The sequence below is a fragment of the Melospiza georgiana genome, chromosome 20, assembly GCF_028018845.1.
Source record: "Melospiza georgiana isolate bMelGeo1 chromosome 20, bMelGeo1.pri, whole genome shotgun sequence".
NCBI classification, from domain to species: domain Eukaryota; kingdom Metazoa; phylum Chordata; class Aves; order Passeriformes; family Passerellidae; genus Melospiza; species Melospiza georgiana.
Genome location: NC_080449.1, coordinates 6,917,217 through 6,943,085, shown reverse-complemented (window position 1 = coordinate 6,943,085; position 25,869 = coordinate 6,917,217). Strand labels below are relative to the sequence as shown.

The following is a 25,869-nucleotide window of genomic DNA, read 5'->3' as shown; positions in this document are numbered from 1 at the left end:
CCCACCCTAAAGATAGGATCCCTTCTAAAACAAGCAGTTAAAGAACTTAATGTACCAAAACATCACTTATTCATTGCTAAAGTCCTCCCTATCCCCTCATGCAAACCATCTCACTTTCCATGAGTATTTCCTTGGTAGGAGACAAGAGGGTCAAGCCTCACCAGCACCACCACAACCTGCGGATGTGAGGTGACACAAAGGTGTGGCTTTAGCACTGGGACATCAACAGCTCCTTTGGGAGATGGTGGCAGCTCCCACACAACTGTCTGTAGTCTCCCTGCAGCCCCAGGGGTGCACTGGGAATTAGGTGTGTTAGGTTTGTATGCTCAGGGGGATGAGGAAGGAGGATTTAGCAAATGCTGCCAATTAGTTTACGCCCAAAATCTGACCTACCTTCCAACAGCACAAAGTGTAAGGGGAAATATTTTCTGGGCTCTAAGGAGCTTATTAAAAACAAACCCCAGAGTTTGTGTTGTCACCAGTTGGCCCTTGTAAACCAATGTAAGGATTTTTTTTCTCCCTGAATGGATGGATTTTATTAAATGTGTATTAACTGTATTGTTCTCTTTGATAATCTTTGGATTCTACTGGCTTCAGTCTTAACTTTTGCAGCTCTCAGGATGGAGATTGCTGACTCAGCTATGTCTAATGAAAGCATATTTCCCACTTCATTTAGCTCACAAGAGCGTAGTAAGCTGTAGGATACTATGCCAACTGGAGGCCTGGTTGAGGTTTTGATTTGATGATAGCTATTTCTGTCATCCCTAAATTTGTCCTGGTAGAGAAGCCTGATGGAAATCCCATCTGTGCTGAGGATCTCCAAGGGCAGATTTTCAAAGGACAGCCTGGGTTTGCCTTGACACTGATGTAACATCATCACATTACAGAGCTGATCTGGAAGCTGAGGAGACTTCATGTGGTCAAGGCTTTGGCATGGAAGGCACAGGGACAAATGTGAACTTAATTGAATGGAGAAAAAGATCTTCCCATGTCTCCTGCATGGCAAACACCTTATTCTTCATTCAATTCAGGGCTGTAGCTGCCAATGAGACAGCTCACTCAGGCACCAATTTTCTGTGTAACCACCCTGGACACATCACTCTTTATTCTCTAAAACACAGCCCACATCATGTCACTCTTTTCAGTTCTTGTGAGCTTTGACAGCTTGGACTGAGACTGACTCTGCTACTGCCCCACCAGGGCCCACAGGACAGAAAGGCCTTTCCAAAGGCTGCTGTGGACAGACAATAAAATGGATCTGCAGCAAACACAGTATAACTGTCACAGAGTCTTTACATCATTACCCAGAGGACAGGGCTTGAAGCAATAAAAGTGAGAAAGAGAGCACTGATGTGTGGAATGCATCGTTTTATGCTCCTCGCTATCTTTACGGCCGCGCCGTGAATAATTAAAGCACCAATGAAAACCAGCAGCGTGCGAGTGAGGTACAATGAGTGACACACATGATTTGTCTTTGGGAGCTGCCTCTGAATAAAAGTTTACACTCTAATAGAAAACAAATTAACATCCTTTTACGTTTTTTATGTGAAATAAAGCCCTTTTTATTCCCCTGGAAGAGGTTTGTGTCTGTAGTGTACACAAGAGGGCACCAGCCCTGAGTGTGCCCAAAGCAATCAGGGGCAGCCAGATGGGATGGTCCTCACCAGACAAAAAGGGAAATATTTGGACCAGCTCAGATGGGTGGCTGCACTCTTGTACACCTGAGAAATTGCTGAGACCGCCTGTTCCATGCAGGCTCAGCCCTGGTCCAGCATGACCCCCCTGGGAACCCAGAGGACACCTCTGCAGAAATCTGTAACCTCAATCCCATGGACTCCTCCCATGACCAGCAACACAGGGCTGATGGATCCCTCATTCCCATAAAAACCAGAGCTGACCGTTAAATACAAATTCCCTGGCATATTATGAATGAGGAAAGTGAATTTTTCAAAGAATATTTGACAGCATCTCCCTGGAGGGCAGCACATGTTAATTCCTGAATGAGAAATGGGATGATTTTGGCCTGGCCCTAGTCTAGCTCAGACACCCTGGACGTGCTTCATTCCCAGCTGGGTGTTGCACTCACATCACAATTTAAATCTCCACAACCCTTTTCCCACCCCAGCCTCCCTATCCTGCAAAAATTACAGCAAAGATTTCATTGCAAGCAATCTTACCTTTTCTCCTGCCATTCCAGGCTCCCCCACTGGACCAATGAAACCCATGAGACCCTGAGGAAAGAGAAGAGCACAGCTAATTTTCAGTTTTTATTTGCTGAGAAAGTAAACAGTTCCTTTGGTCCACCTTGCTGGTTGCAACAGCACAGCATCCCTCGTCTAATGCTCAGTAATTCCTACTGGCTACCAGAGCGGATGGAGTTGCTCCCGGCCATGGGAATGTCTAACTCCACAGCTGGTTCTGCTTTAGGGGCCAGCTGGAACAGCAGCACCAGGATCTGCAAGAACCACAACACACAGAGCAGTGGATGAGTGAAGGAAGGAAGGCTGAGTCCATAGTGAGGCTTTGTTCTGAGAGCTTTCCCCAAAAAAGCTTCTCCAGGAGCTCCTGGGTTGCACAGAGACAGACTCAGCATCATTTTAGCAGCTGGACTGGGTAGGCTTCTTCTGGGTTAATCCAAGCTGTCTCAGCCCTTTGTGCAGACTAATTTTGCCCTGGATAGTGTTGTGCTGGTGAGATGCCAGTAGGAAATAAAGGTTCCTGCAGCCAGAGAGGCCAGCAGGGCAGTGGATCTCACACACCACTCAGAAACCATCTTGGAACAAATCTCCAGCCTAAGCTCAGGGTTTAACAATGTTCAGGATAACGAAGAGGCAAACAGAGCTGCTTTTAATTAGGAAGATGGAAACAGATGCAATCTCAAGAGAAGATTCCTGAGAATTAAGATAAAGCAACCTCCCTACCAGCTCCAGTGGTTTCTGGCTCTGGAGATGCAAGGGACTCTCCCCTCTGCCACTGCAGGCACTCGTCTCCTCTCTGCCATGATGGAAATACCAACCAGCCATGGGATGACAGCTACAAAGAGAAAAGCTCCACTATCCTGTAGGGGTGTCACCAACCTTTCTGAAGGGGTCTGTGCTTTGAAATGGCCTTTGTGTCAGAAGCTGAGGCAGTCCTGGAGCACAAGATTGTCATCATGGCCAGGCTACACTGACCAGACACCCATGGCAAGCAGAGCTGGACTCAGCACAGATTGCCCAGTGCAGGAATCAGCTGGAGAGCAGAAAACTCTGCAACATCTGCCTGTGCAAGATTGCCACTGGGTGGCATTGCTGAAGGCTGCTGGATCAATGGTCCTTTCAATAAGACAAAAGTGCAGGTACACAACTGCATCCAGTTCCTGAATTTTTCCAATAGCCCAAGGCCATGAAGAAGGCAAAGGTTATGGCAGAAAATGGCAAAGCAATGAGATGCAACAGGCAAAAATAGACAATAAAGGAAGAAAGAATACAGCTCCTGCTCATTTCCAATTTCTTGGAAAACCATAGAACTCTTTCTCTCTCCTGGGAATATGGTGTTAAAGAAATTTCTGGTTCCTTAGGCCAGTCCCTGCAGAAGAGGGATCCTTTCTCTGCAGAAAGTGTTGGTCCCATTCAGAACAAACTGAAGGGAGTTTCAAACTCCCTTCCAAGGGGTTCTGCATATCCAAGCTCAGGCTTGAAGGCCAATCTTCAAACCCACTGTTCATGGCAGTATCCACCCTAAAAAGCCTCTCAGGAATCTGGGTCCTGAAGCCAGGTGTACTTCTCAAGTTGCTGCTTTGCAGAGAGGTTTGCAGGGATCTGAGCACACCAAGAGCCCCCAACACCCTCCTGAGACCTCCCTTGCTGTCACAGATGTGCTGCTTGTTATGGCAGCTTGGGGACAAACCTGCTGGGAGAAACCATGGCCAACACTGGTCCTGCTGTACAGATGGGATGGAAGGAGAACACAGCCAACATCTCAGCCCAAACCCAGGAAAAATTCTGCCTGTGCCGGTGCACTGTGGGATGCACAGGGGAAGATGTCACTGCTGCCCACGAGAGAGGAGCATCCCATGGTTGTGGACGTGAGATGCAGAGCTGGGGCCCTGCAGCTTCCAGCACAGTAGCTCTGCAGTGTTTGCAGCCAGCACTGTCTGCTCTGGGCTAAATTAACCGACATTGCTGTGTCTGCAAGCAGACACAAATCGAGATAGATATGTCTACGCCAAATAAATCTCAGTAATTTATCAGGAGTATAAGAAAAAACAGGGGAAGATTGGGTAATGATGTTCCTCACTGGCCAAAATGGGATAGACACTAAAGGCGAGGAGATTTAGGTTTTAAGACAGAAAGATTTAGGTTTTAAGAACCAGAAGAGCTGCCAATGGCAAATGTTTAATCAGAGCAGACACGAACTGTGGTCATTACACTAAAATGGCTGTGGCACAACATATTTTTCTCAGGGTTGAAAAGAGGACCTGCACCAAGCAGGGCTCTGGGCAGTGTGTGTAATGATGCACGTGAAGTCCCAGCAGCAGTGGCTGCCCGGATAAAGGCCCACACTATACAGAAAAGAATGTAAAACATTTATATTAGACAGGAGTTCAGCATGTCGCTCATGATTCAGTCTGCTGTACTCCCCAGCCAAGGGCATGGCGGAAAAGGGATGGAGATTGTTAAAAAGTTGCTGGGGGCTTGTGGAGGGGGGGAGCAAGGGAAGGAGGGGGGACTGGTGGGTTGTAATTCCTAACTCCTGTCTCGCTTTCCCCATTTATTGTCCAGCCCTGTCATAATTAAGCCCCCCCTCTTGGCTCCACCAACAGAGAGCAAGTCAGCACTGAGGGCTTGCATAAATCAGAGCCCATTTGGGAGGGAGAAGCAGCCCAGCATGAGCAGGGTCTCCCAGGGACGGGCCCGCTGGTGGCTCCCAGCGGGAACCTCTGTGTGTGACTGGTTCACCAGAACTCAAAACAAAACAAACCAGGCACAAAGGGAAGGGACGGGAGGGAGTAAATGTACAATCCTCCCATTCAGATGAAAGAAAGGGAAAGTAAAACAGTAAATATCGCGGTTTATAGACAGGAGGACGCTCTGACCCGCAAAGAACAGCCATGTGGTTTAACCCTCTGTGCACCGGGCTCAGCCCGGCCCTGGGGCTGGGTTGGGTTTCCACCATCCTGGGAGTGAGGGGAGGGAACGTGGAGAGGTGCTGTGGAAACACCACAGTGCCTGAAAATCCCTGACTGGGATGTCTGGAGGTCACAGACGCCCTGGAGGAGAAGGTGAAGGGTTGGAAAGGAGCAGTGTTAACATGTGGGAAAAGCCAGAGCAGTTCCCTGCTCTGCTCTTGATGACCCTGTTGACTTTGGTCAAGACAATCAGGACATCCCTACCTGCAAACCTGACATTACAGCCTCTCTCCTTTGGAAGGGGAAAGGCATGAAGGAGATGGTGCTGGTGTCCTTTGACAAATGATCTTAGAATACTGATATTGAGAGAAAAGAATTTGATTTAAAGGACAAGAGAAGAGCCTTGGCTGTCCTTCCCAGCACAGAGTGATGGGTACATGGCTGACCCTGACACAGCCCTGTGGGTGAGCAGGGCTGTCACTCTTGTCCAGTACAGGGGAAGGGACTCAAACATCTGCTCCTGCTGTGACAGGACATCCCAATCCCATTAAGAACATGAGGCAACCGAAGACTCTTTCAGCTGGCACAACTCCTCACTGGGATTTTCCAGTGCCAATCGGGGCTCCCTGGGATGGCAGCACCTTCCTGCCTGCTCCAGGCCGTGGCTTCTCCCACAGGGCTCTCTGACCTTCAGGATGGACATTTTGGTGACATTCTCCTGCTGTGCATTCCCCAGCTCAGGGACAGGAAGGCTGGTGGTTTCCCTGGCCAGGGACCTTGTATTCCTCTCCATATCTTTCTGACTCCATCCATCTCCAGGCAAGGAAGGGTTAACCCACACATTTCCAGGGTACTGGGGCGCCTGGCAGCTGGAATCCTTCCAGCACAGGGAGACAACAAGCATCTCATGAATGATCTTCCCCAGTCTGTGTCCTTGCAATGGAAAAACAACGCATCAGGGGCTGCCCTGTGCCTTAAAACCTCATTTTTCAAGGAGAGCTCAAGTATAACCGGAAACCTCACAGAAACTCCCGTGTTTTCCTAAACAGATGTCCCTAAGAAAGGGCAGAAATCTCCAGTGAGATGGATGGCTGGTCTCTTCTCATGCTGTTAATGCTGAGATTTTCTACTCTGAGAGAAACCATTTGTCAGGCAGAGCAGCAGGACTGAGAAGTGTGATGTTTTCCACCCTTGCTGTGGAATAGAAAACATCAGGATCTTCACAAGAGAAAACAGGGTGAGGTGGTGGTGTCTTCAGTGCCAAGGACCCTGCAAAAATCCAACTCAGCCCCAACACCAACTGCTGAAGGAAACCCCAATGCTCCAGCATCGTTCAGTGGAGATGTGAGGGCAGAGGAAGTTATTTCTCATTACTCTGGTGAGACGTTTTTGTTCTAATTACTTGACTGGTTCAGAAATAGAAATTTTCTGGGTGATATTTCTAGACAGAGTAATTGCCTAAGAATAACACAGGCAGCTTTCCTACCACTGTGCTGGTTTCAGTGTCAGCAGAGGCCAGCTGTGTTTTCTTTTCGATGAACAGTGCCTACAGTTCTCATCCAAGGTCAGTCCTGAGGGAAGTTAAAGAATAATAATCCTAATGATGCTTTGCCCTTCAAGGACAATGTCTGGTTAAGGATCTCAAAGCACTTCTAAATACTCATTTTTAACAGTATCCACAGGTGCCACTTCAGAACAGAAGGCACTGGGCTAAGCTCTGCTCAGGGCTGTCTCACACCTCCCCCAGGAGGGGAAACTGAGGCACAAAGCACTGCAATGTGTTGCCTGAGATTGTGCAGAATCCGATAAAGCTGCAAGTAGAACTCAGATGTGGGGAACTTTGGTCCTTCAGTAGTTGCTCTTCAAGGAGAGAATTAACAACCATAACACAGAAATGGCTCTAATTTCCAAAGAGAAGTAACCACCTTTGATAGATACAGAGGCTGGTATCAGACTGCTGGTACTGAAAAGGATCCACCTTGACTTCTGTAGACTTCCTTGGTCAGAAACCCTTGGAAGAAGTGACCCAAAGAAGAGCCAGAGAGGCTGACAAGCTAAACCAAAGCAAACCAAGCTGACCATCCAGCAGGGAAAGTGTTGGGAAGGACAGCAGTGGTGGGAAGCAGCACCCGCAGTGCCAGGGCCAACTGCCACAGCCACTTTGGTGTGGTCATGCAGGAACACACAGAATTTGTTGGAGGCTCTGCGGCTTCACTTTCAGGGCTGTTGGTGGACAAGTTTGTTGGTTTCAATCACAGAGATGTGGGAACAATTGTTGCTTTTTCCTTGATGCCTGTGGTTCCCCCAAAGCCTACAGGGATCGTGCATGTCCTGGGTTATGCCAGCAGAATGTTCTCCATGGAATTACAACAAAATGCAGCTCAGTGTCTCTTTTCCCAGGGTCTGGTTTCTCCAGCTGCTGGCTCCTCTACTCCCCCAAAAATTTAGGGCAAGTGAAAGCAACATAGCACTCAAAGCAGAGAATCCTCTCCTTAAAGCCTGGAACCTGGAGCACCAGGGCTGTGGGCAGATTTGAGGTGGCCAGAAGTGCCTCTGCCCTCTGCCTGCACTCTGGGCACCCAGGACACGTTGTACAGAGGGGATCATCAACGAGACAAGGAAAATGAGGAATTTACCTGCTCACCAACTTTCCCAGGTCGGCCACGGTTTCCTGGCTCACCCTGCAGGACAAGGAGACAAAGGTACACGGGTTACTGGGTGCTGCCAGCCAGACCCTGGGCACAGCCTGGCTCTTTGTACCCATTATTTGGGCCGCAAAGTGTGAATCAGGAAAAATCTGTGAGAAACAACATGTTACAAAACCAACTGTGCCTTGGAGGAAGAAAGAACTTTCTTACTTATCCAAAGTAAGAACACTACTGACACAAACATGGAGCAAACATTTGCTGTTCTGGAGTGAAATGCCCCAAAATCTGGTCCTGCTGCAGTAAAATAACCTTCAGTGAACTACATAAGATATCTATGGTATAGGCTCAGCCTAGTCCTGATTACTTTATCTCAAAGTTTTACAAGGCATAAGAAGGAAAGACAACCCAAATACTCCCAGGCAATGCTGCACCCTGATTCTGTTGTTGTAAAACCTCAGTCAGGCACACGTTACTGTCACATGGAGCACCCACAGGAAAACCACAGCAAGAACCTATGTGAGATAACTCCTAGTGCAGGAAGAAGGAGTCCAGAGCATGAAAATGATGAAGGAGAAAGCAGGAGGAGAAGGATTGCACACCCAGCAGGGCCCAGGGCAGCTGTGGCAGGCACTCAGAGCGCCCTGCATGGGCCAGCCAGGCTCACCAGCAACCAGCAGTGTCTCCAGGACAGCAGCTGTATTTTCTCAGTAGGCAGATACTCCAGATGTGCTGCCAGAGCACATTTTTGCTATTGACTGTTCGAAGAGGTTGTTTTTGTTGGGTTTTCTCTTCCCTTTCGAGTGTGGGTTTGTGGAGTGCATTGCCCTTGGATGGCTCCTGCTGATAATTAGGCAGCAAAGATAGGAATGATGTGCATTGTTTTAGAACAAAACCATGGAGAAGCAATGGAAAATGAAGTGATGATGGAGGGAGAAGTTGGTTAATATCAAAAGAAGAACACATTTGTTTATAATAGCTTAAAAATGCACCATCATTCTTTCTGAAGAAAGAAGCAGAAGCTGAGACCCCAAAATTCTGAGAAAAAGAGAAACCCTCAGTTCTCTTGCTCTCTCTGGAATGAATACTTGGGAGAGTGGTAAAGGTGAGAAAAGACATTTCCCTCTTCTTTTCCTCCCTTCTACCCAGTGCTTTCCTGATCAGGAACAAACTCTTTTCTTACCTTTGGACCATTGGGACCAGGAGTTCCTGGAAATCCCTTCCGACCAGACCGACCCTGAAATACATGGAAAAACCATAAACATCAAAAGCTTGCAGCTGCTTTGCTCACAGGTGCTGCTTACATGCTTGTAAAATAAAATAGAAACATAAAATATTCATTTTCTGATCCACCTATTACCAATTTTTGGGATATTTTACTATCCTGAGGTGACAATTATGTACAGATCCATTACAAAATCCTGAGCTGGCAAGCTCACAGATATGAAAATATTCTTTTTGCTTCTTCTAGCTGTGTTTCTGTGATACATCACAGAGGTCAAAAGGACTCTCTCTGACTGTCCAGTCTTTTTTTTTTTATTTTTCCTCTACTCATTGAAAAATACTATAAATCAAGAAAGAAACACAAGTGCTGGTTATGGAGATGGTTTCCAATCAATGTCATTTATCTTGAGGATGAACTGTTTAAACATTAGAGAGTTTTTCAAGGTTTGAGACTCCAGGAAAGTCATAAACTCAACACCCTGTGCAAGGCACTTCCTGGACTTTCAGCCATCCTGGATCAAGTAATCAATCAAGCCCTGGACAAGATAATAATTCAAGCAGGGCAGATTAACTTCCCAAACCAGGAGGGGGGAAGCTTTTTGAGAATTTAACTACAATTCCATTGTAAAGTCATCAGTGCTGGTAATAGCTGAGTGAATAAATGAATGGAACCTACCTCTAGACCAGGGACTCCTGGTGGTCCTAAGGGGCCTTCATCTCCCTGAGGTGAAAAGAAATTAAAATAAAAGGCAAAGCAGTGACAAAATTTGGACTCACCATGCAGCAAGAATGAAATGCCTGCAGTATGAGCAGCAGTTAAACATAGGCTGTGTGTTCAGCTGTCACATTTTAACAGCTGAGCCCTTCTCTATCTTAGAGCAGCCTCTGAGGTTTCTCAGGAAAAAAAGATCTCAAGTCAAGCCCTGCCAGTAAAAGCCATCCAAAATGTGACCAAGGGAACACCAGTTGATTTGGTCTGTGATGAGCTGGACTTGGCCACTGGGGTACCCTGGACATGCTGCCATAACTCTGCTTCATTTTATTTGGCAGGGCTGTGAATGCTATAGAGCTCTCTTTTTCTCTCTTCCCCCCCAAAAAAAGCATGCTCCAAAATTTCCCACAGAACCACTTGGCAACTGTGTGAGGTTTCCCTTTTGCTTTCAGCTGGGACTACACATGCTGCAGAATGGAGCTATCACAAAATCTCACACAGCAATTGGACTCGCTCCTCTCCCTTGGCTCCACACCAATTTCTAATGTGATAGGATCAGATCTACAGTTTCTAAGAGACCTTCAATTAAGCTTCACAAAAATCATCTCAAGTGTCCAAACCCAATTGCCAAGAGAGGAATTAAAAGCGCCCTTGGCAGCCCCAGCCTGGCTGCTCTCCTTTGGGTGGGCAGCCCTGGTAATGAAGGGGCACTGGCAGGCTGAGGGTGGGACTGGGGGTCAGGAACCCAGCTCCAAGGGCACAGACAAGCCACCCACAATATGCCCCATTTCCAGAGGGATCCAACTCAATTCAGAGCCCTGACCCAGTGCCCTGGGTGAGCGCGGGGGTGAGAGCACAGTGCTGTGCTCTGCTGCACACTCTGAGCCCTGCAGCACAGCTCACACCAAACTCCATGTCCATGTCTTTGGGCTCACTTTTACACTCACTAACTAGAGCAAATTGAAGGCAGCTTGGTCACGCCTGCCTGAACCTGGAATGCAGGGCTTCGATTCCCTTTGTATTTTGGCCGGAATATTTTTTTCTTCCCCCCTATTTCACTGCAAATAAATGAGCTAATTTGCATTAATCCCATTTAGAGAACAAGCAGAAGAGTTCCCAGAAAAAGTTAAGAATTATTAGTGCTATTAAAACGAGCTCCTGCCCATGCATGTGCTCAGTATTATTTACACAATGTCTCGTGACTCTGGACAAACAGCTTACACTGGCCTGAGTGAGAGGAAATTACACCAATGTCACTGGAGTTCCAACAGGATAAACAGGGAACCCAGACATTCTCTGCTGCTCCCATCATGTACAATTAAATCAGTGACAATTGTTCCCTTCCTAATGACTGCAAGGGCAATGATGGTTCAGGTTCTGAGGTGAAATTGCGAGTGAAAGCTCTCAGGTGCTGGGCAAATGAAGTTCTGCAGAGCAGCAATTCCCATTTCCCTCTCTTTTTACAGAGGAATGTTTCTCCGTGTGAGAGGGCAGAGTCTGCAGGTCTCATGGTTGAAAAGGAGCAGACTTAAAAGGAGCAGAAAGCAGATGCCAGGCCAGGGCATGTCTGTGCAAGGGATGTGCAGGGAAAAGGGCTCTGACACCCATCTGGGGGTGGGGAACAGCCTTTAAAAGCAAAGGCAAGGCAGAATTTAGGGTCAGCGGATGCCAGCAGTGGCTGGAAGCAGAGATCACAAGATCACACAGCTCAGGGGAAGCTCCTCTTCTGCAGATCTCTGATCACTCAGTATAAACATCTGCTTCCAAATTCAGAGGGACCAGAGCATTTTAAACCACAAACACCGTTTCACCATTCATTAATTTAGAAAATTCAGCATTATTCTTTAAATCAAACCTCTTTTGAGCTGAGGACACTCACCTCTTGTCCAGGCAGTCCTCTTGGCCCAGGTAAACCTCGTGCTCCTGGCTTTCCCTGAGAAAGAGCCAAAGGAAAAGATACTCAGAAAATAGAAACATAAGCTCAGAAGGGCAATTAAAATGAGAAAGTCTCTTTCACAGCCATGGGACATTATCCAATGTCAATTTGGTTACAGAAAAAAAAAACCTGAAGAAAAGAAAACGCTGCACTTGGAGGCACCTCAAGCCAAACAGACCAAGCTGAGATGCTGGCCAGGACAATCTTTAGGAATCTCCTGGGCTTTCTCTCTTCCCCCCTTCCCACTACTTTGTTTTCCCTGGCTGCTCCCAACCCCATACAGAGCTGCAGTCTCTGCTCCACTCACCTTCAGACCTTCAGGGCCGTTTTCTCCTGGTGGGCCAATGTCACCTGGGAAGCCCTGGAGGAAATGAGGAACAGTCAGGGTGCAAAGGTGGAATTCTGCAGAGGTGAAGCCTCTGTCAGAGGTTTAGTTAGAAGCTAAGGGACAAGGTGTGTTACATGCTGGCAGTGTCCATGTGGAGGTCACCACAGCTTTGGGAGTGAAGGGAACACAAAGGAGCAGCATCATCAGTTTGATGGAAGAGCAGCCTTTCCCTAATTCCCTTTAGGTCCATCTTCTTACAAGATTTATTGCAGTGAGGGCCTTCCTGTCATCACACAGCTAAAAGCAGCGATTTGGGTTTTAATTAATCTTTCTGAGGCAGCTCATAACCTCTGTGCTCCCAGAAAGGAGCTGCAGCCTCGGCGACAAAGGGAAGCAGGCGAGGAATTAGGAAAGGTGCTGACACCCTCGTTAGCTGCCGTCAGCCTGGCAGGGCTCCTTCCCACCCAGCCACCCACCCATGGAGCAGGAAACAAAGGAATCCCTGCTTATTTCCAATGGCAACAAAGAGGAACGATTGCTAAGTGGCAGCACTCAGCTGAGAGCCCTTCCAGACCCTGTGAAATACCAGAACGCTGATGAGGGGAAAACAGACATCAGCTGTGCTGGAAGGGGCTCTCCAGCATCTTACAGACCTTGTCTGGTCACTTAGGAAGGAGAAAAAATGATGGTGTGCTGGGGGAAGCTCATCCTGCATCTAAGATATCACTGTGACCTTTTTTTGTTAAGGGAAATAAGAGGACTTTCTACCTTAAATGGTGTTTTCAGGGGGAAAAACTGAAAAAACTCCTTCATTTTATCTATGACAAAAAGGGGAAGGAAAAACCAGGATCTCATCTTCATGAGATGTAGAATAGGTCATGAGCCCATCTTGATTCTTCCTACTCCATCACCACTCATGTGCCCTCGTATCCCAGCAGAGAAGTGAAGCCTGAGGCTGGGAGCATGTGAGAAGGAGGTGGTTGGACATACCTCAGGGCCAGGGGGTCCTGGAAAGCCAACTGGTCCTTTGTCACCGACTTTTCCCTGCAGAAATTGGAAGAACATGGGGAGAAGTGAGCAGGCTGCTGGCTGTCAGGTTCCTGTTTAGAACAGCCAAGCTGTCTGTCCAGCTGGGCACAGAACCTCAGGAGGGGAGGTGAGGGAGCAGAGGGTGCTTGGTCACTTACCAGGGGGCCTGCCTTCCCTCGTGCCCCAGGGACCCCAGGCAAACCCTGGCTGCCCTGAGAGAGACACATTTCTTTCAGAACACAACGAGGCATCATCAAAAAAAATCCCAATTTTCCCCAGGCTCCAGCTTTGCTGCAGAATGAGGAGCATCTCCTAAAGGCTGAGCTCAGCCCTGCATGGAGCTGGGACAGCTGCACTGATGTCAGGGAGATGTTCCTGAGGACAGCCCTGAATTTAGCCCCAGAGAACACAAACTGCTGCAGTTGGCTGTGGCTCAGAGCCACGCAGGCTCCAGCACAGGGCCATGTGCAACATTTGTCAGCCACAGGCAGTATCACATTAAATCACAGGGGAGAAGTCATTTGATCAGAAGTTATACAGAGCATTAAGTGGTTCCCTGGGTCAGGGTTTAAGTTGCTGCATTGAGCAGACAAAATCTCCTGAGTCTGCAGCCTCTGGACCACACACATTCACACACATCCCCATCAATCCCATCCCTTCCAGCCTCTGCTAGGAGACATAGCCCCTACAAAAAAACCCTGCAGAACTGCTTTTACTATGGTAACTATAAAATCCATATTCTGATGTGGATTTTAGAAAGGCACAGCATACCCCAAGTGGGAAATATCCAAGCAGGGCAACCTGACAGCAGGATGCAGCCAATTCCAGCTCCTAGTGGAGGAACTGAGATAACTGGTGGCCACTGCTATGTGAGGGGAAAAGAACAAAAGAGAAAAGAAAAACAATTACCTTGTCTCCTTGGAAGCCAATATCTCCTGGAACACCTGCTCTTCCCTGATCACCCTGGGTACACATCACCAGAGAGTTAAAACAGGCAACAGCAACAGCCAAAATGCCCAGGTTGGTGCTCAGGAGGTGCAAAAGGCTCAACAGCAGCTGCACTCAGAACTGAGCTGCTGGCAAGCTGCAGATCACACTGAACACAGCAACAGCCCTGAACAAAGTGTGGATTGCCCAGCTTGATTCTAAGGTGAGGAAGGAAACTGCAGGAGAGCAAAAACCAGGAATTCCCCAGCATTGTGTATCTACAGGAGCAGCAAGAAGAGAGAGCACATTCCTCTGGCTAACAGGGACCATGATGGTGGTGAAGTGTTAAATTCAGCTGAACAGAAGAGCTCAGTTTTCAATGAATGAACCTTTTCTCTCACAAGGCTCTATAGAAAAGCAAACAATCCTCAGGGTTTCTGTGAGCATATCCTAGTCCCGACATCAAACATCAATCCTCTTCCATAAGAAAACAAGAGCAACTTCTGGTAATGCTTTAGTAGTACCTCCCTGCCAATCTCTGAGCTGAGCTTCCCTGGGAGGGGTCAGCTGGTGCTCACTGAGATGGGAAGCCCATCACTGACAGTATTTCCTCACCAAGCTGGCTGTCTGTCTGTCTGTCCCTCATTGGACCAACATAGCAGATTCTGCCTCCCTGAGTGGAAGCCAAATATCCCTGAAGGTTTTCCAAGGAGCAGTGGGCTACCTTGGTTTGACTCTCAGCCCTGCTGTGAGCAGCTCTGGACCAAATCACCTCCTGATGCCCCTTCCAGCCTCATGTGTTTAGTGATTGACTTAAACAAAGGATGAGTCAATGATGGGGCAGAGAAAGGAAAATTCTACTTGGGAAGTCAAGGGAGGAATGACTACAATAACTTGGTACAATGACAAGACCCAACAAAAATAACTGCTGGAGGAACTCTGTCCCATGAACTTGGCTCCCCAGCAAGGGAATGAGCCACTCCAGGGCTATATGTTTAAACATAGCCCACATGGAAGACATATGGAGTCCTGCAACAGAGCCAAAGTCCACAGAGAGATGTCAGAGAAAGTCCACTTCACTCCAGAAAAACCACCCACTCTCACCCATCAGAGAGCTGAAATAATTGCAACTACCTCAGTAACATGCAGGGGATAATCAAATTGTGGACGGTTCAGGTTTGAGTTAGTAAAAATTTTTCAAAGACAATTTTTCAGAAGAAAAATAATTAAGAACTATGCAGATTCAATGATGGAAACATTTCATGGATTCATGCTAAATTTGCTTAAATGTTTTGGCAAATGCTCCCGGAACATTTCACTGAACCATCTTCAAAACAAGTCTTTTACGTAGCAAAATTAAAATGTTAGTCTTAAAAATGTTAAATTGATTTTACTCATTTGGTTTTCAACCTAAAATATTTTAATTTGAGTCAAATAACCAACATTTTGTTTCATCTGAACTATTTTCCATATTTTTTTCCTTTGGCAATGCAAAATGGAAACAATCAGCTCTTTACACAGCTTCAGTTCGGAAGAAACCCAAGTATTAGATAGAACAGAAATGGTAAAAAAGCTACTGTGTGACCCAGCTCCTTCACAGATTTCTCTCATCTTCTCTGAATTTTCTACTTATTTTATGTAGTCCAAGGCTTAAAACACTAAAATCTACTTAATTCTGGCTCCTGACTGAAGGCAGCATGAAAACAGCTTTTCTGGAAGTGACAGGTTGGCTCTGAGATTTGGCTTTATCATCAATTCTGAGGGTCAAAGAAAAAAGATTGTATTTTTTATTAAGCAATTTTCTACCCAGAGAGTACAAGTGGCCATTGAAATACTGTTTCATAAGAAATACTTGGACACTAAGTAATAACTACTAAAATAAAAGAGTTTCCTGAGCATAGCAAAACGCAGGAACAAACTTTTGTTTCCAACCTTTAGGAAAAGTGGGGCATGACAGTGAAGCCAGTTTTTAAACAACTCTGAGAAATGGGCATTAGAGAGGGTAAGAAGGAAGCATGGAAACAAAACTCATCTCTTAACCTGAGCTGGACTTCACACCAGACGTTCACATGTTATTGTGATAGCAAAATATCACAGCATGAACAGTCCATCCATGGCTGTCAATCTCTTAAACCAGAACTGAGCACTGGGGCATCACCTTTTACCTGCCCTGGAACTGGGACCTGGGATCTGTGTCCTTAATATGAGGGGAAAATTACAGAGGAAAGAGGTCAGGCATGTTTGTTATTAAAAACTGAGATGCTGAGATGACGAAATGAGCCTGCAAGGACTTGGTTCACGGGGCAGGAAAAGGAATGCAGGATCTGAAATTACAAACAGCCCCTGCCCATGGGATGCTGCCTGTGCTTCATGTTTCACCTCTAAAAAGAAATGCAGCTTCAGACACCCCCAGGGCTTGTGTAACCCAACACAAACAGAGAGGGGCTGCAAGGGAAGGGACCAAATGCACAGCTGTGGGATGTGTTTGCTGTCTGGGGGATGCAGAGGAGGTTGTTGTGCAAAATCCCCTCAATTTTCCTCAAGTGGAGTCTCTGCTCCCAAGACTTCCTGCTCAGCAATGCAAAGGGAGCTAACACCACACAGCTTCAGAGGTATTTGCCTGAGCCATGTCCTCCACAAGTTACAGATGTCCTGATTCATAAAACTCCTTTGTGAGAACAAGGAGCTGGGATTTCCTCTGCTTCCTCCACCTTTCCCCTGCACTCATCACCCCACGTGGCCTTCTCAAGGCCCCTCTTGATTTCAGAGTCACACAGTAATTCCACTTCTCCCTTTCTTCCCCCTCTCCTTGCCTCCATGAAAACACAGGAATGCAAACAGAAGGATGACCTGGGTCTGCCTGTCTAGATTCTGGATAAAAGGATGTGATTTTAGCTGGAGGAGTGAGATGCTGTCCCTTATTCTGGCTCACACCTGGCCATGTGATATGAGGACATCCTCCCAGATGGATTGAGGTGGCAGATCCAGTGACATTCCTGCTGCCTACACAACCATCCAGCCACCCTGTCAGTGTCCTCAGCTTTTACCAGCATCCATCTGACTGCTGCTGACTGAAGGGAGTTTTCCTCAGCTACAAAAAACCCAACCTGTACAAGGCCACGTGTTTTGGATGTGACCAAGACAGATGGGATTAATAGGAGCTTGCAGACATCCAATTAAATCTTCATCAACCCAGGAAGGCAGGATGACTGCAGCCTGGAGCTTGCAGGGGAGGCAGCTGGGGGGGAAGGAAAGGTTTCCTGTACCTCAGGAGTGTGGGATTGTTGGGAGGATGGATAATTCTGCACTTGGGAGTATTGGAAGGATAACTCCAGAGACAGCCACAAACCATTTGGTTACTGGGAAATACTGGACATAAACAGAGCAGTGATGGAGACTGAACTGTCCAGGAAGGTTAATTTTGCTATACAATGATTTAGATCTTGGTGGCTTTTAAGATATTTAACCATTTCTCCCAAGGAGTGGATGGAGGAGTCTGTGGACTCCAGGATCTGGGGTTTAATCCAGAAACCAGCTACAATGCCTTAAGCTAGTCCTAAAGAAAAAGCCCTTCTCTTGTCCTGTCATTGCTCTCAACAAAAGTGGGAAAGCAGCACAAGGGAGAAATGGAAATTGCAGACACAGGAGTCCTGGCTAAGAGCTGCTATAGTATAAGAAGAGTTGAATCACTGGTTTGACACTACTTCCCCCCTGTGCAGTTTTGGGCTGCTAAATCATCCTCTAAAAGCAAACATCTAAGAAGAGAATAAAACATCCGACAGGAGGAGGAGAATACACTTAATGGTCATTTTCCACTGCCCTCCTGAGCAATCAGAGCCAGCAATAAATAACTGCACCTCCCACTCCTTCAGACTAAATAAATCCTCCAGCTGAATATCTGTAGGAGGAGGGTTCTCGTGACAGTGAGACATTTACACACACAGCTTCATGCTGATTTAGCTGGGGCTGTGTGGTTTTGTGCCAGCACCACTAAATCACTGCAATCAAGGCCCCTCTCCATTTTGCTTTTTCTCCAGTGATTTATATCAGTTTGGGACAAGGCAATTTCCTCCCAGTAGGAAGCTGAACTGAGGTGAGGCTCCTTGAACAGGAGCAGAGGTATCCAACACACAGCAGTTTTTTCAGGGGATCTACCTGGTTTGATACAGAGCTGCTTTTTCACACCACATCTTTCCCCCAAATGCATTAATGCAAACTCACTGTCAGTGTTGGATCATCTCCTCCCCATCCCATCATGCAAATAACAGAAAAACAGTGGAACATTACTGTCATCATCAGTGGGAGATGGGAGCTCCAAAGAGGATCTGAGCATAACTTATCTATACTCCATGAAAAAGGGGATGGGGGAGATATTAAAGAAAGAAAAATCAAAACTAGAGTGTCACAAATGGAGGGAGAGTGAGAGGATGGGGTATAGATGGCCAGGGTGGAATCAGCACTACAATGCTGAATAAGAAACTAGAAAGGGGGTTTCACATGCAAAATTAAAACACAGTGCAATAAGGGAGTATTCAGATCACCTTATCACCTTTCAGTCCATGTTCTCCAGGGTTTCCCATCAGCCCCTGAAACAAAAGAAAATTCAGAGTGAGGTTGAGCCATGGTGGAGACTTGCTCAGGTCTGTGACATTGCTGTTTGCAGATGGGGCTAGTGGCTCACACCCACAGCACTGTCCTAGGACAGTCTCAAGGTCCAATGCCAGACTGCTCCCAAAGTGTGCTCAATCACACAATCTTCATGTGGGAAAATGCTTCTGGAATTCTCCACTGAGAGCACCAGTGGGATGTTGTGTTCAACACCACTGCTGCCCATCCTTTCTCTCAGGACAGTCACCACTGTCCCAGGGAGGAACAGAAAAACCTTCAGCCCAGCTATGGAGGGATGAGAGCTCAGAGATTCCCTCACCTTTAATCCTTTTGGTCCTGGATAGCCAATTGGTCCAACAGGGCCCATGTCACCCTAGTGAGAGAAAGAAAATTACCACAGTCATTAGGTGCAAACCCAACAGATCCCTGCATGTGGTGTGAAATTCCTCTGATATCCAGCCTCAGTGTCCCTGAAGAAATGCACTACTGATATCAACAGCAGCATCCTGGCATGAGTCAAGGCTCTTTGAATGTGCAGACAGCCCCTAAATAAATGCAGCATTCTAAGAAAAGAGAGTGGGGGCAGGAGGTGGGGACAGAGGGGTCTCATCCTGCTGCAGTGAGAAGTCAGAGTGGCACTGTGTGTTGGACTCAGTCTAACACAGGAGGACAGCAGAGCTCTGCCTGCTGTGGGCACCCATGTGTGATGTACAACAGAAACCCTTCAGTGCTGCTGTTGAAATGGGCTCTGGCTCTCCCTGCCATGAAGAGAGGCAGTGACAGGGTGCCTGGCCTGGCCTCAGTGTGTAAATAAACAGGGCAGGCTCCCTCAAGGAGCAATTCTCCAGCCTCAGCCCCGGGCCTGCGGTCACACAGAGAGAGCTGGGCCGCAGCCACCCCAACAGAGCCCTTTTCATACCTCCCAGCATAAAGGCTGCTTGTGGAAATGCATTTGCTCAGAGCTCTGCCCACATGGTTAATTAGGAGAGCAAGAGGCTTTAGTTACACCTAATTCTGCTCTTCAGCCTCTCTTACACCGTGAACCAAACTCTGCAGGGTACGTGAGCAGAGCCTGGCTGGGCCTGGGGTGGCTGCAGGTGGCAAGGAGGAGACTGAAAGGGGACAATGTGTCACCTTCTCCATGCCCTGCAGTGTGTGCACACCCTGGGGAAGCAGCTGGAGCTGCCCTCCACAGAGAGGACAAGGCAGGGTGAATGTGCTCCCTTCTCCCCAGGAGGATGGAGGAGGTCACTGTCAGTCTATCCCACTGGAGATGCTTCAGCAGCCTCAATTCAGGAGCTGCATTTTACCCTGGGACACAAGATCTGACTCAGCTTGACCTGAATCTCAGTTTGAAGTTTGGCTGGGCCAGTGTGGAGGGGAGGACAGGCAGCTTCTGACTCCATCATCTCTAGGAGGATCATGATCACATTTGCCATCTCTGACCTTACACTTTCTAACAAACACAGTATCTGTGAGATAATGGCAACAAGGAAGAGAGAAATCTTTCCAAATATCTGTGAGATAACGGCAACAAGGAAAAGAGAAATCTTCCTAAAGCAAGGATGCCTTCAATGGTATTGTTTTAAATAGCAATCTTCATCTCCCAGTTTTTTTGACAAGTGCACATCCTTTCTGCTGCTATGGCTAAAGTAGCTACTTTCATCTCCACTAATGAAGGGAAGCAGAGCTAATTCATGGTTCCATGGAAAACCTTCCTGTGAATCCACCTCTGTCCCAATCCTCCATCTCCAAGATGGGTGCTCCACCAGATTCCCTGCTGCTCCTTCCAGGAATGTGAGATTTCTGGGTTTGTGCAATGCCTAGTGCAGTGGAGGCCTTGATCTAAGCTGACACACACTCCTGTAATTTAAATTGTGGAAAGGCTAAAGGGGAAGGTTTTAACCATTCCTTGCAAGTCAAGTTTCCATGGTTTGTCACAGTTGAGGAGGAATCATTATGAAAGAATGCTGTAGTAGTAACAGAGCCTACCAATTTATGTGCATGGAAGGGAATAACCTAAAACAAGTGCTGAGACCTAAAAATAAACCAGTTGGGCATTAACTGCCCAGCACAGCTGCCAGAGGAGGAGCTGCCACCCATCCTTACCCATTTATCTCCTGCTGGGGGAAAAGTGCAATGAAGGGTGGAATTTGGCTGAATAAAATTACCTGGATTAGTGATGGGATGGTGAAAGTGCTTTTAAAATTCCTGTCTACCCAGAGGACAGACTGTTCCTGCCCTCAGACTCTCCAGTGAACAAGAACTGTGTGTCCCTGAGGTCACTGCTGACAGGGACTTACTTTTTAAGAGATCCTGGTGTGGAAAGAATGCTGCATCTTTGAAGAAATACCCTGGCAAACGCTATCAAAAGGGCAAGTTACCATGAAAAAAAGACACTAACAACGGACTTCTAATCTGTTCCCTTTTGCTTGGAAAGGATTTGTCCTCCTCCACCTCTGAATCCACCAGGAAACCCCCTCTCTCCCCAGGTGCCACAGCTCCCCCATGCACACAGCCATCCTGCTCACAGGAAGAACAAAATCTCTGTGCAGTCAGGCAGGTTGAAAGGGTTAAAGCCCGACAAGCCAGATCTCCATTTGTTTTTGTACTTACAATGAGTCCAAGGACTCCAGGAGGACCTGGGGCTCCCAATTCTCCCTAAAAGGAAAGACAAACCCACAAGGTTACAGAACACTTTATAGACAAGGAGAGACTGAAAGGCAGCTCAGTGTTTCAGGGGTTTGAGGGAAGGGAAAAGAAGGGAAAGCACCATCCCTCCTCCTTCCATCCCCAGCCCCTTTCCCCTCCAAAGCAATCCAGAACTTCCAGGAGAGCACATCCTGGGAAGACACAGGCTGCTTGTTGTTGGCAGTCATTCCCAGGGCTGAGTCCCCTCCCAGGAGCAGGCTGGATGAAAGGAACATTTCAGTGTTCAGGGGAGAGGTGGGAGCCTGTCCCAGGTGAGACCCAGCCACTGGCAGGGAGAGGGAGCAGGGCACATGGGGAGAGCAAGGCTAAGGTGGGAAGGAGAGGAAAGCTGCTGCTTTAGCATTGGGAAAGGTGAGTTTTGGGAGTGGTTATGTAATAATAAAACTCATAGGAAAAGGAAGACCTGCATAAAAATGAAATTGGGTAATTTGCAGGTTTTGGGGCTGGCAAACGTGTCCTGGGGGTGTCTGGCACCTTGGAGCTCATCATTCCAAGGGTTAGACCGCTGATGGGGCTTGTGGGGCTGGTTTGGCTCCTCAGCTTCACCACAAACTTTCTCTGTGTGAGCTCTCCAAAGCCATGCAGAAGCACTGGATCTATCTGCTGGCATCTCCAAGTGAAGCACAGCAGAGAAGCTCTGCCAGACCCTCACCTACCCAGGTCCCTGAGCAGTTCAGCAACCATGGGGTGCTCAGCCTGTCCTGTGTCCCCTTTGGTGGCCTCCCTGGCCATGCTAACAGTGCTGGCCAGGGCAAGGACCTGCTCTGACACACCTCCATCTCCAACAGGGCCTCTCAGAACAAGTGCATTGGAAATGCTGAACTTCCCTTTCACTCAGCCAGTCCTGCCCTGCTCTGGATCATGCTGGCCACTTCCTCTGACAGCCCTGCTCAGTTTATGGTACACATCTGGTGGAGCCCCCTCCAGTGCAATAGAGGTCCCCTTTTATGGAAAGATTTGCCTGGTGGAGAAGCAAAGAGAAGGGGATGCAACGTGACTGAATGTGCTCAGGGCTCCTTGGCTAAAGGGTTACGTGTGTTTATTTTATGGGAAGTGGAGTAAAGGACTATTGGGCAAGCACACACACAAAAAAGCGTTTCATAATCTCAACCAGCCTAAAATTGCTTTTTTTTTTTTTTATGGCCAGTTCCTTTCCTGCATACTTGGGCCATCTGTGGAGCAATTGTTCCTCATGGGTGGGATTTCTGTGTCCTCAGAGCTACTGTTATAAGGCCGGCTTCAAGCCTTCAGCCAAGGCCTGGCATTCCTGGCTCAGGAAGGAGAGGGAGCATCCCAGGAATGCTGAGCACAGGAGCTGCACGGTGGCCTGGGTTCCCCAGGAAGGGTGGCTGGGCTGCAGGCTGGGGGGATGCTCAGCTCTTGGTCCCACCAGCTCCAAGAGGCACTTCCCAGATTTTCTGACTTGTGTCGTATTGCTGTTCCTCAGGAGAACGGCTGTCTGTGGAAATGCATGAGCTCACAGCTAACAGAAGAGGATTTCCTCTTGGAAGAGGAGGGGGTAGACTCCCCTGAGAGATGAGGACAGGACTAGTTGTTAATTTGAGCCATTCCCTGCTCTAGGAAATGGAGGATTTACAAGTGGCCTTTCCTGGCTATCAGTCCCTGACCTGTGAGGGAAATCAGGCTCCATTCTCCTTTTTTCAGCGCATGGAGCGGGCACTGGAACAAGAGAGAAGGAGATGAACCAACAGCCCTTTCCCACGTCTAATTCCTGTGATTAAGAGCCTAATTGGAGTGGTGAAGCACTCTGGGGGAACGTGGGATCTGGAATGCCATGGCTGACAGTTCTCATCAGCTGGCAGCGGGGAGGAATGGCCCTGGGCTGGAGGAGCAGTGCCCGGAGGGGCTGCAGAGCACATCAGAGGCTGTGGCTGAGCCTCCCCAGCCAGCAGGGGATCAAACAGAGGATGTGGCAGCCGGGCCCGAGGCCATCCTGCCCCTGACAGCTCAGCTGCACACCCCACCTACCAAACCTAGCATATTTGTGTGCTCCACAAACAGACTTTCGGGCATTTTTCTGCGTCTGTGACTCCACTTGTGACCCTGTGAACCTCCCTTTAAGTCAGCCCAAACAGTCTGTTTTCATTCTGCCATGGCCAAGGCACATTAATATTTAAGAGCCGTTGATAAGATGAAAGAGGAGCGATCCTTCTGGATGAATTAACGGGACATTTGCTGCTCTCCCAGGCTCTGGGAACAGCCATTCAGCTGACTGGCATTGAGAACATCTTCTGAATGGGGCTTAGACAACTTGCATATTCAAAAGAAAACAAAATAAGTTATTTAGGGAAAACAAAAAAAAAAAGTCTTCCTGTCCTCTAGGATTCCTGCCCTTCCTGGTGGGCTGGCTGGAAATAGCAGTACAATCAGAAAGTTTTCCACTTTGGGACTGCTGATTCCACTCTGACCCATGGCTTGAGTTGACTGAAGGATGGGAAAAGTCCTGCAGAAGTGTTCCTTGGGAACATCATTCTTTCAGTTCACTGCATTTATGATTCTTGTGCTGAATTCCCACAAAGGCTGGAGCTGTAGCTGAGCTTGGCTTGGTGATTGGAGTCTGTTGTGAAAATAACTTTTATGCTGCATACATGACGAATGGGAGCTTGCAGGCACATGTGGAGTGGGTTACTTCACACAAATCATCCCCTCAAACCCCAGAGCAGCACGGTGATTATGTGTGAATAACCAAGGCAGCAGGAATTTCAAAGATGAATCAGTGCTGCTCACATGCTAATTCGGGGAGAACCAACAAAGTCATTCAGAAAATAATTTAGGATAATTAATACATCTGAGAACTGCCACAAACCACGTTTGCAAACCATGTTCTGTGAGCAGAGGCAGACACAGCATATCCCCACAGTTTAGTGCTACAAGAGCAGAGCAAATTGAACTTTATCAGCACCCAGCTGCTTAAACGACCTCAGTGACCATCCTGACCCAATTCCCAGGAGACACATCCCACTCTTAGGAAGCCAGCAGGGGTCAGATGAAGACTAAAGGGCAAGAACTCAGGAGACTGGAGACTTTACTCCCCAGGCAGTCCCAGGGCTGGCTGAGGAATGGGGCAGGAAGCAGCTTGGGTTGTGGATTCTGTCCCTCAGTGCTCCCAGACACTGGAGCAGGGAATCTGTGCCCTGTGGTGTGGACAACATGGTCCAACACTGCCTACTCTGCCAGAGCAACATCCTTGCCCTTTTCCTCTTTATTTTCTCCTAGCCACACATTCTGGATAAGAAAGTACTTGTCATGACTGAGGCGCTGGGAAGGCAAGAGATGGAGACAGAAAAGTGATGGCAAATGACCTGACAGTTACAGGAGCCAAATAGAGGGTTTTTCAGCAGGGCAGGGATGTACATTTTTTTTTTCAGGAGGGATAAAACCAACCAGCAGCTGTCACCAAGCTTAAAAAAACCCCAACAAACTAGCATGATGCAGTACAGTGTGCTGTCTACTGCAAAAGAAGAAAAGACAGGAAAACTTGTGAACTTACAGGGTTCCCATCGATGCCTGGAGGTCCTCGTTCTCCATAATTCCCAGGAAAACCCTGAGGAGAGGAGGCAAACATGAATGTCAGTTATTGAGGCTCCCTGGTGCAGTCAGTCAGTTACAACCACTCCCCTTGCACCTGTGCAGCACATTGGGGAGCAGCAGGACACGGGGACATGTGGGACAATCAGCCTGCCTGTCCTCATCCAAACCCCTCCTGCCACATCAGCACAGCTCAGCAAGGCCAAAACCCTGATTCACAAACTCACTGCAGGGACTATATTAAAAATGGATTGTCAGTCTGAATTATTTAGTGCTGTCTGCTCACAGGACCCTTTGAAGAGCACCCCCTCCTCTCAGGAGAGCTGGACAGCACAAAGCCTCTTGGAGCCCATGCAGATGCTCAATGGAGCTGATGGGAGATGCCTGGTGAATTCCCTTCTTTTCAGCTTGCCAGAGGAGCAAATGCTTCCAAACTCATCCCAGCCCACACCCCAGGGCTGTGAAAGGCCATGTTTACTACAGGAAAAAGTCACCACAAAAGAAGACTTCGTCTCATTATATCCGAGACAAGTTTGGAAGACTTCAGACAATTGCAGAGAAGGGAGGGGAGGTGCTGAGCCAGAGCCAGAACACGGTGCTGGGACACGTTCTCCCTCACTTTTGGACAGTTCCTGTGCTCCTCTAAGCCCCCAATTCCCCCCTGATTCCCTGCCACAAGCAGATCCCAAAGCAGATTTCTCTTCCCTGTCCTGCCATACTTGGTCTCTCACAGAAAGAGCTCGAACTGGGAGTCCAAGTAAAAGTGCTTTATCCCCTTCTCTGCTCACCAGGACAACATGGGCATCTTCTGGAACACCTGAGAGCTTAAGAGACAGAGAAGAAGAAGAAAGGGAGAGGATGCTGTCCTCTCCTGCCTCCTTCCCTGCATGCTGCAAACACTGGGTGTCTGGGAAAAGCAAATCTTAGGGAAGTGAAATGTAACAACGCCAATGGTGACAACGCTTATCTGGAAACCCATCAGCAACAATGAAAACTGAAGTGATCACAACAGACAGAGCAGGAAAACCACACTGGGAAACTGTCATCCAAGACCTCCCTTGACCTTTGGGGGTTTACAGCTCCTGGTGA

At 47.9% G+C, this 25,869-nt stretch overlaps 1 protein-coding gene across 4 annotated transcripts in view; it reads right to left on the bottom strand.

The window, feature by feature from the left end:
- LOC131091757 (collagen alpha-1(XXVII) chain-like) overlaps positions 1–25,869 on the bottom strand; it is a 145,106-nt gene that overhangs the window by 57,717 nt on the left and 61,520 nt on the right. For 2 of the 4 annotated variants that reach the window (XM_058037986.1, XM_058037987.1), the window contains exons 13-25: positions 24,743–24,796; positions 21,136–21,180; positions 18,839–18,892; positions 18,453–18,497; positions 13,894–13,947; positions 13,143–13,196; positions 12,946–12,999; positions 11,935–11,988; positions 11,571–11,624; positions 9,656–9,700; positions 8,939–8,992; positions 7,747–7,791; positions 2,178–2,231 (exon numbers count right to left, since the gene is read on the bottom strand). In XM_058037986.1, coding sequence (XP_057893969.1) covers positions 2,178–2,231; positions 7,747–7,791; positions 8,939–8,992; positions 9,656–9,700; positions 11,571–11,624; positions 11,935–11,988; positions 12,946–12,999; positions 13,143–13,196; positions 13,894–13,947; positions 18,453–18,497; positions 18,839–18,892; positions 21,136–21,180; positions 24,743–24,796 — 666 coding nt within the window. Of the gene's footprint in view, positions 1–2,177; positions 2,232–7,746; positions 7,792–8,938; positions 8,993–9,655; positions 9,701–11,570; positions 11,625–11,934; positions 11,989–12,945; positions 13,000–13,142; positions 13,197–13,893; positions 13,948–18,452; positions 18,498–18,838; positions 18,893–21,135; positions 21,181–24,742; positions 24,797–25,511; positions 25,605–25,869 lie in introns of all 4 variants that reach the window. The other 2 variants (XM_058037984.1, XM_058037985.1) reach the window with 2 other exon arrangements.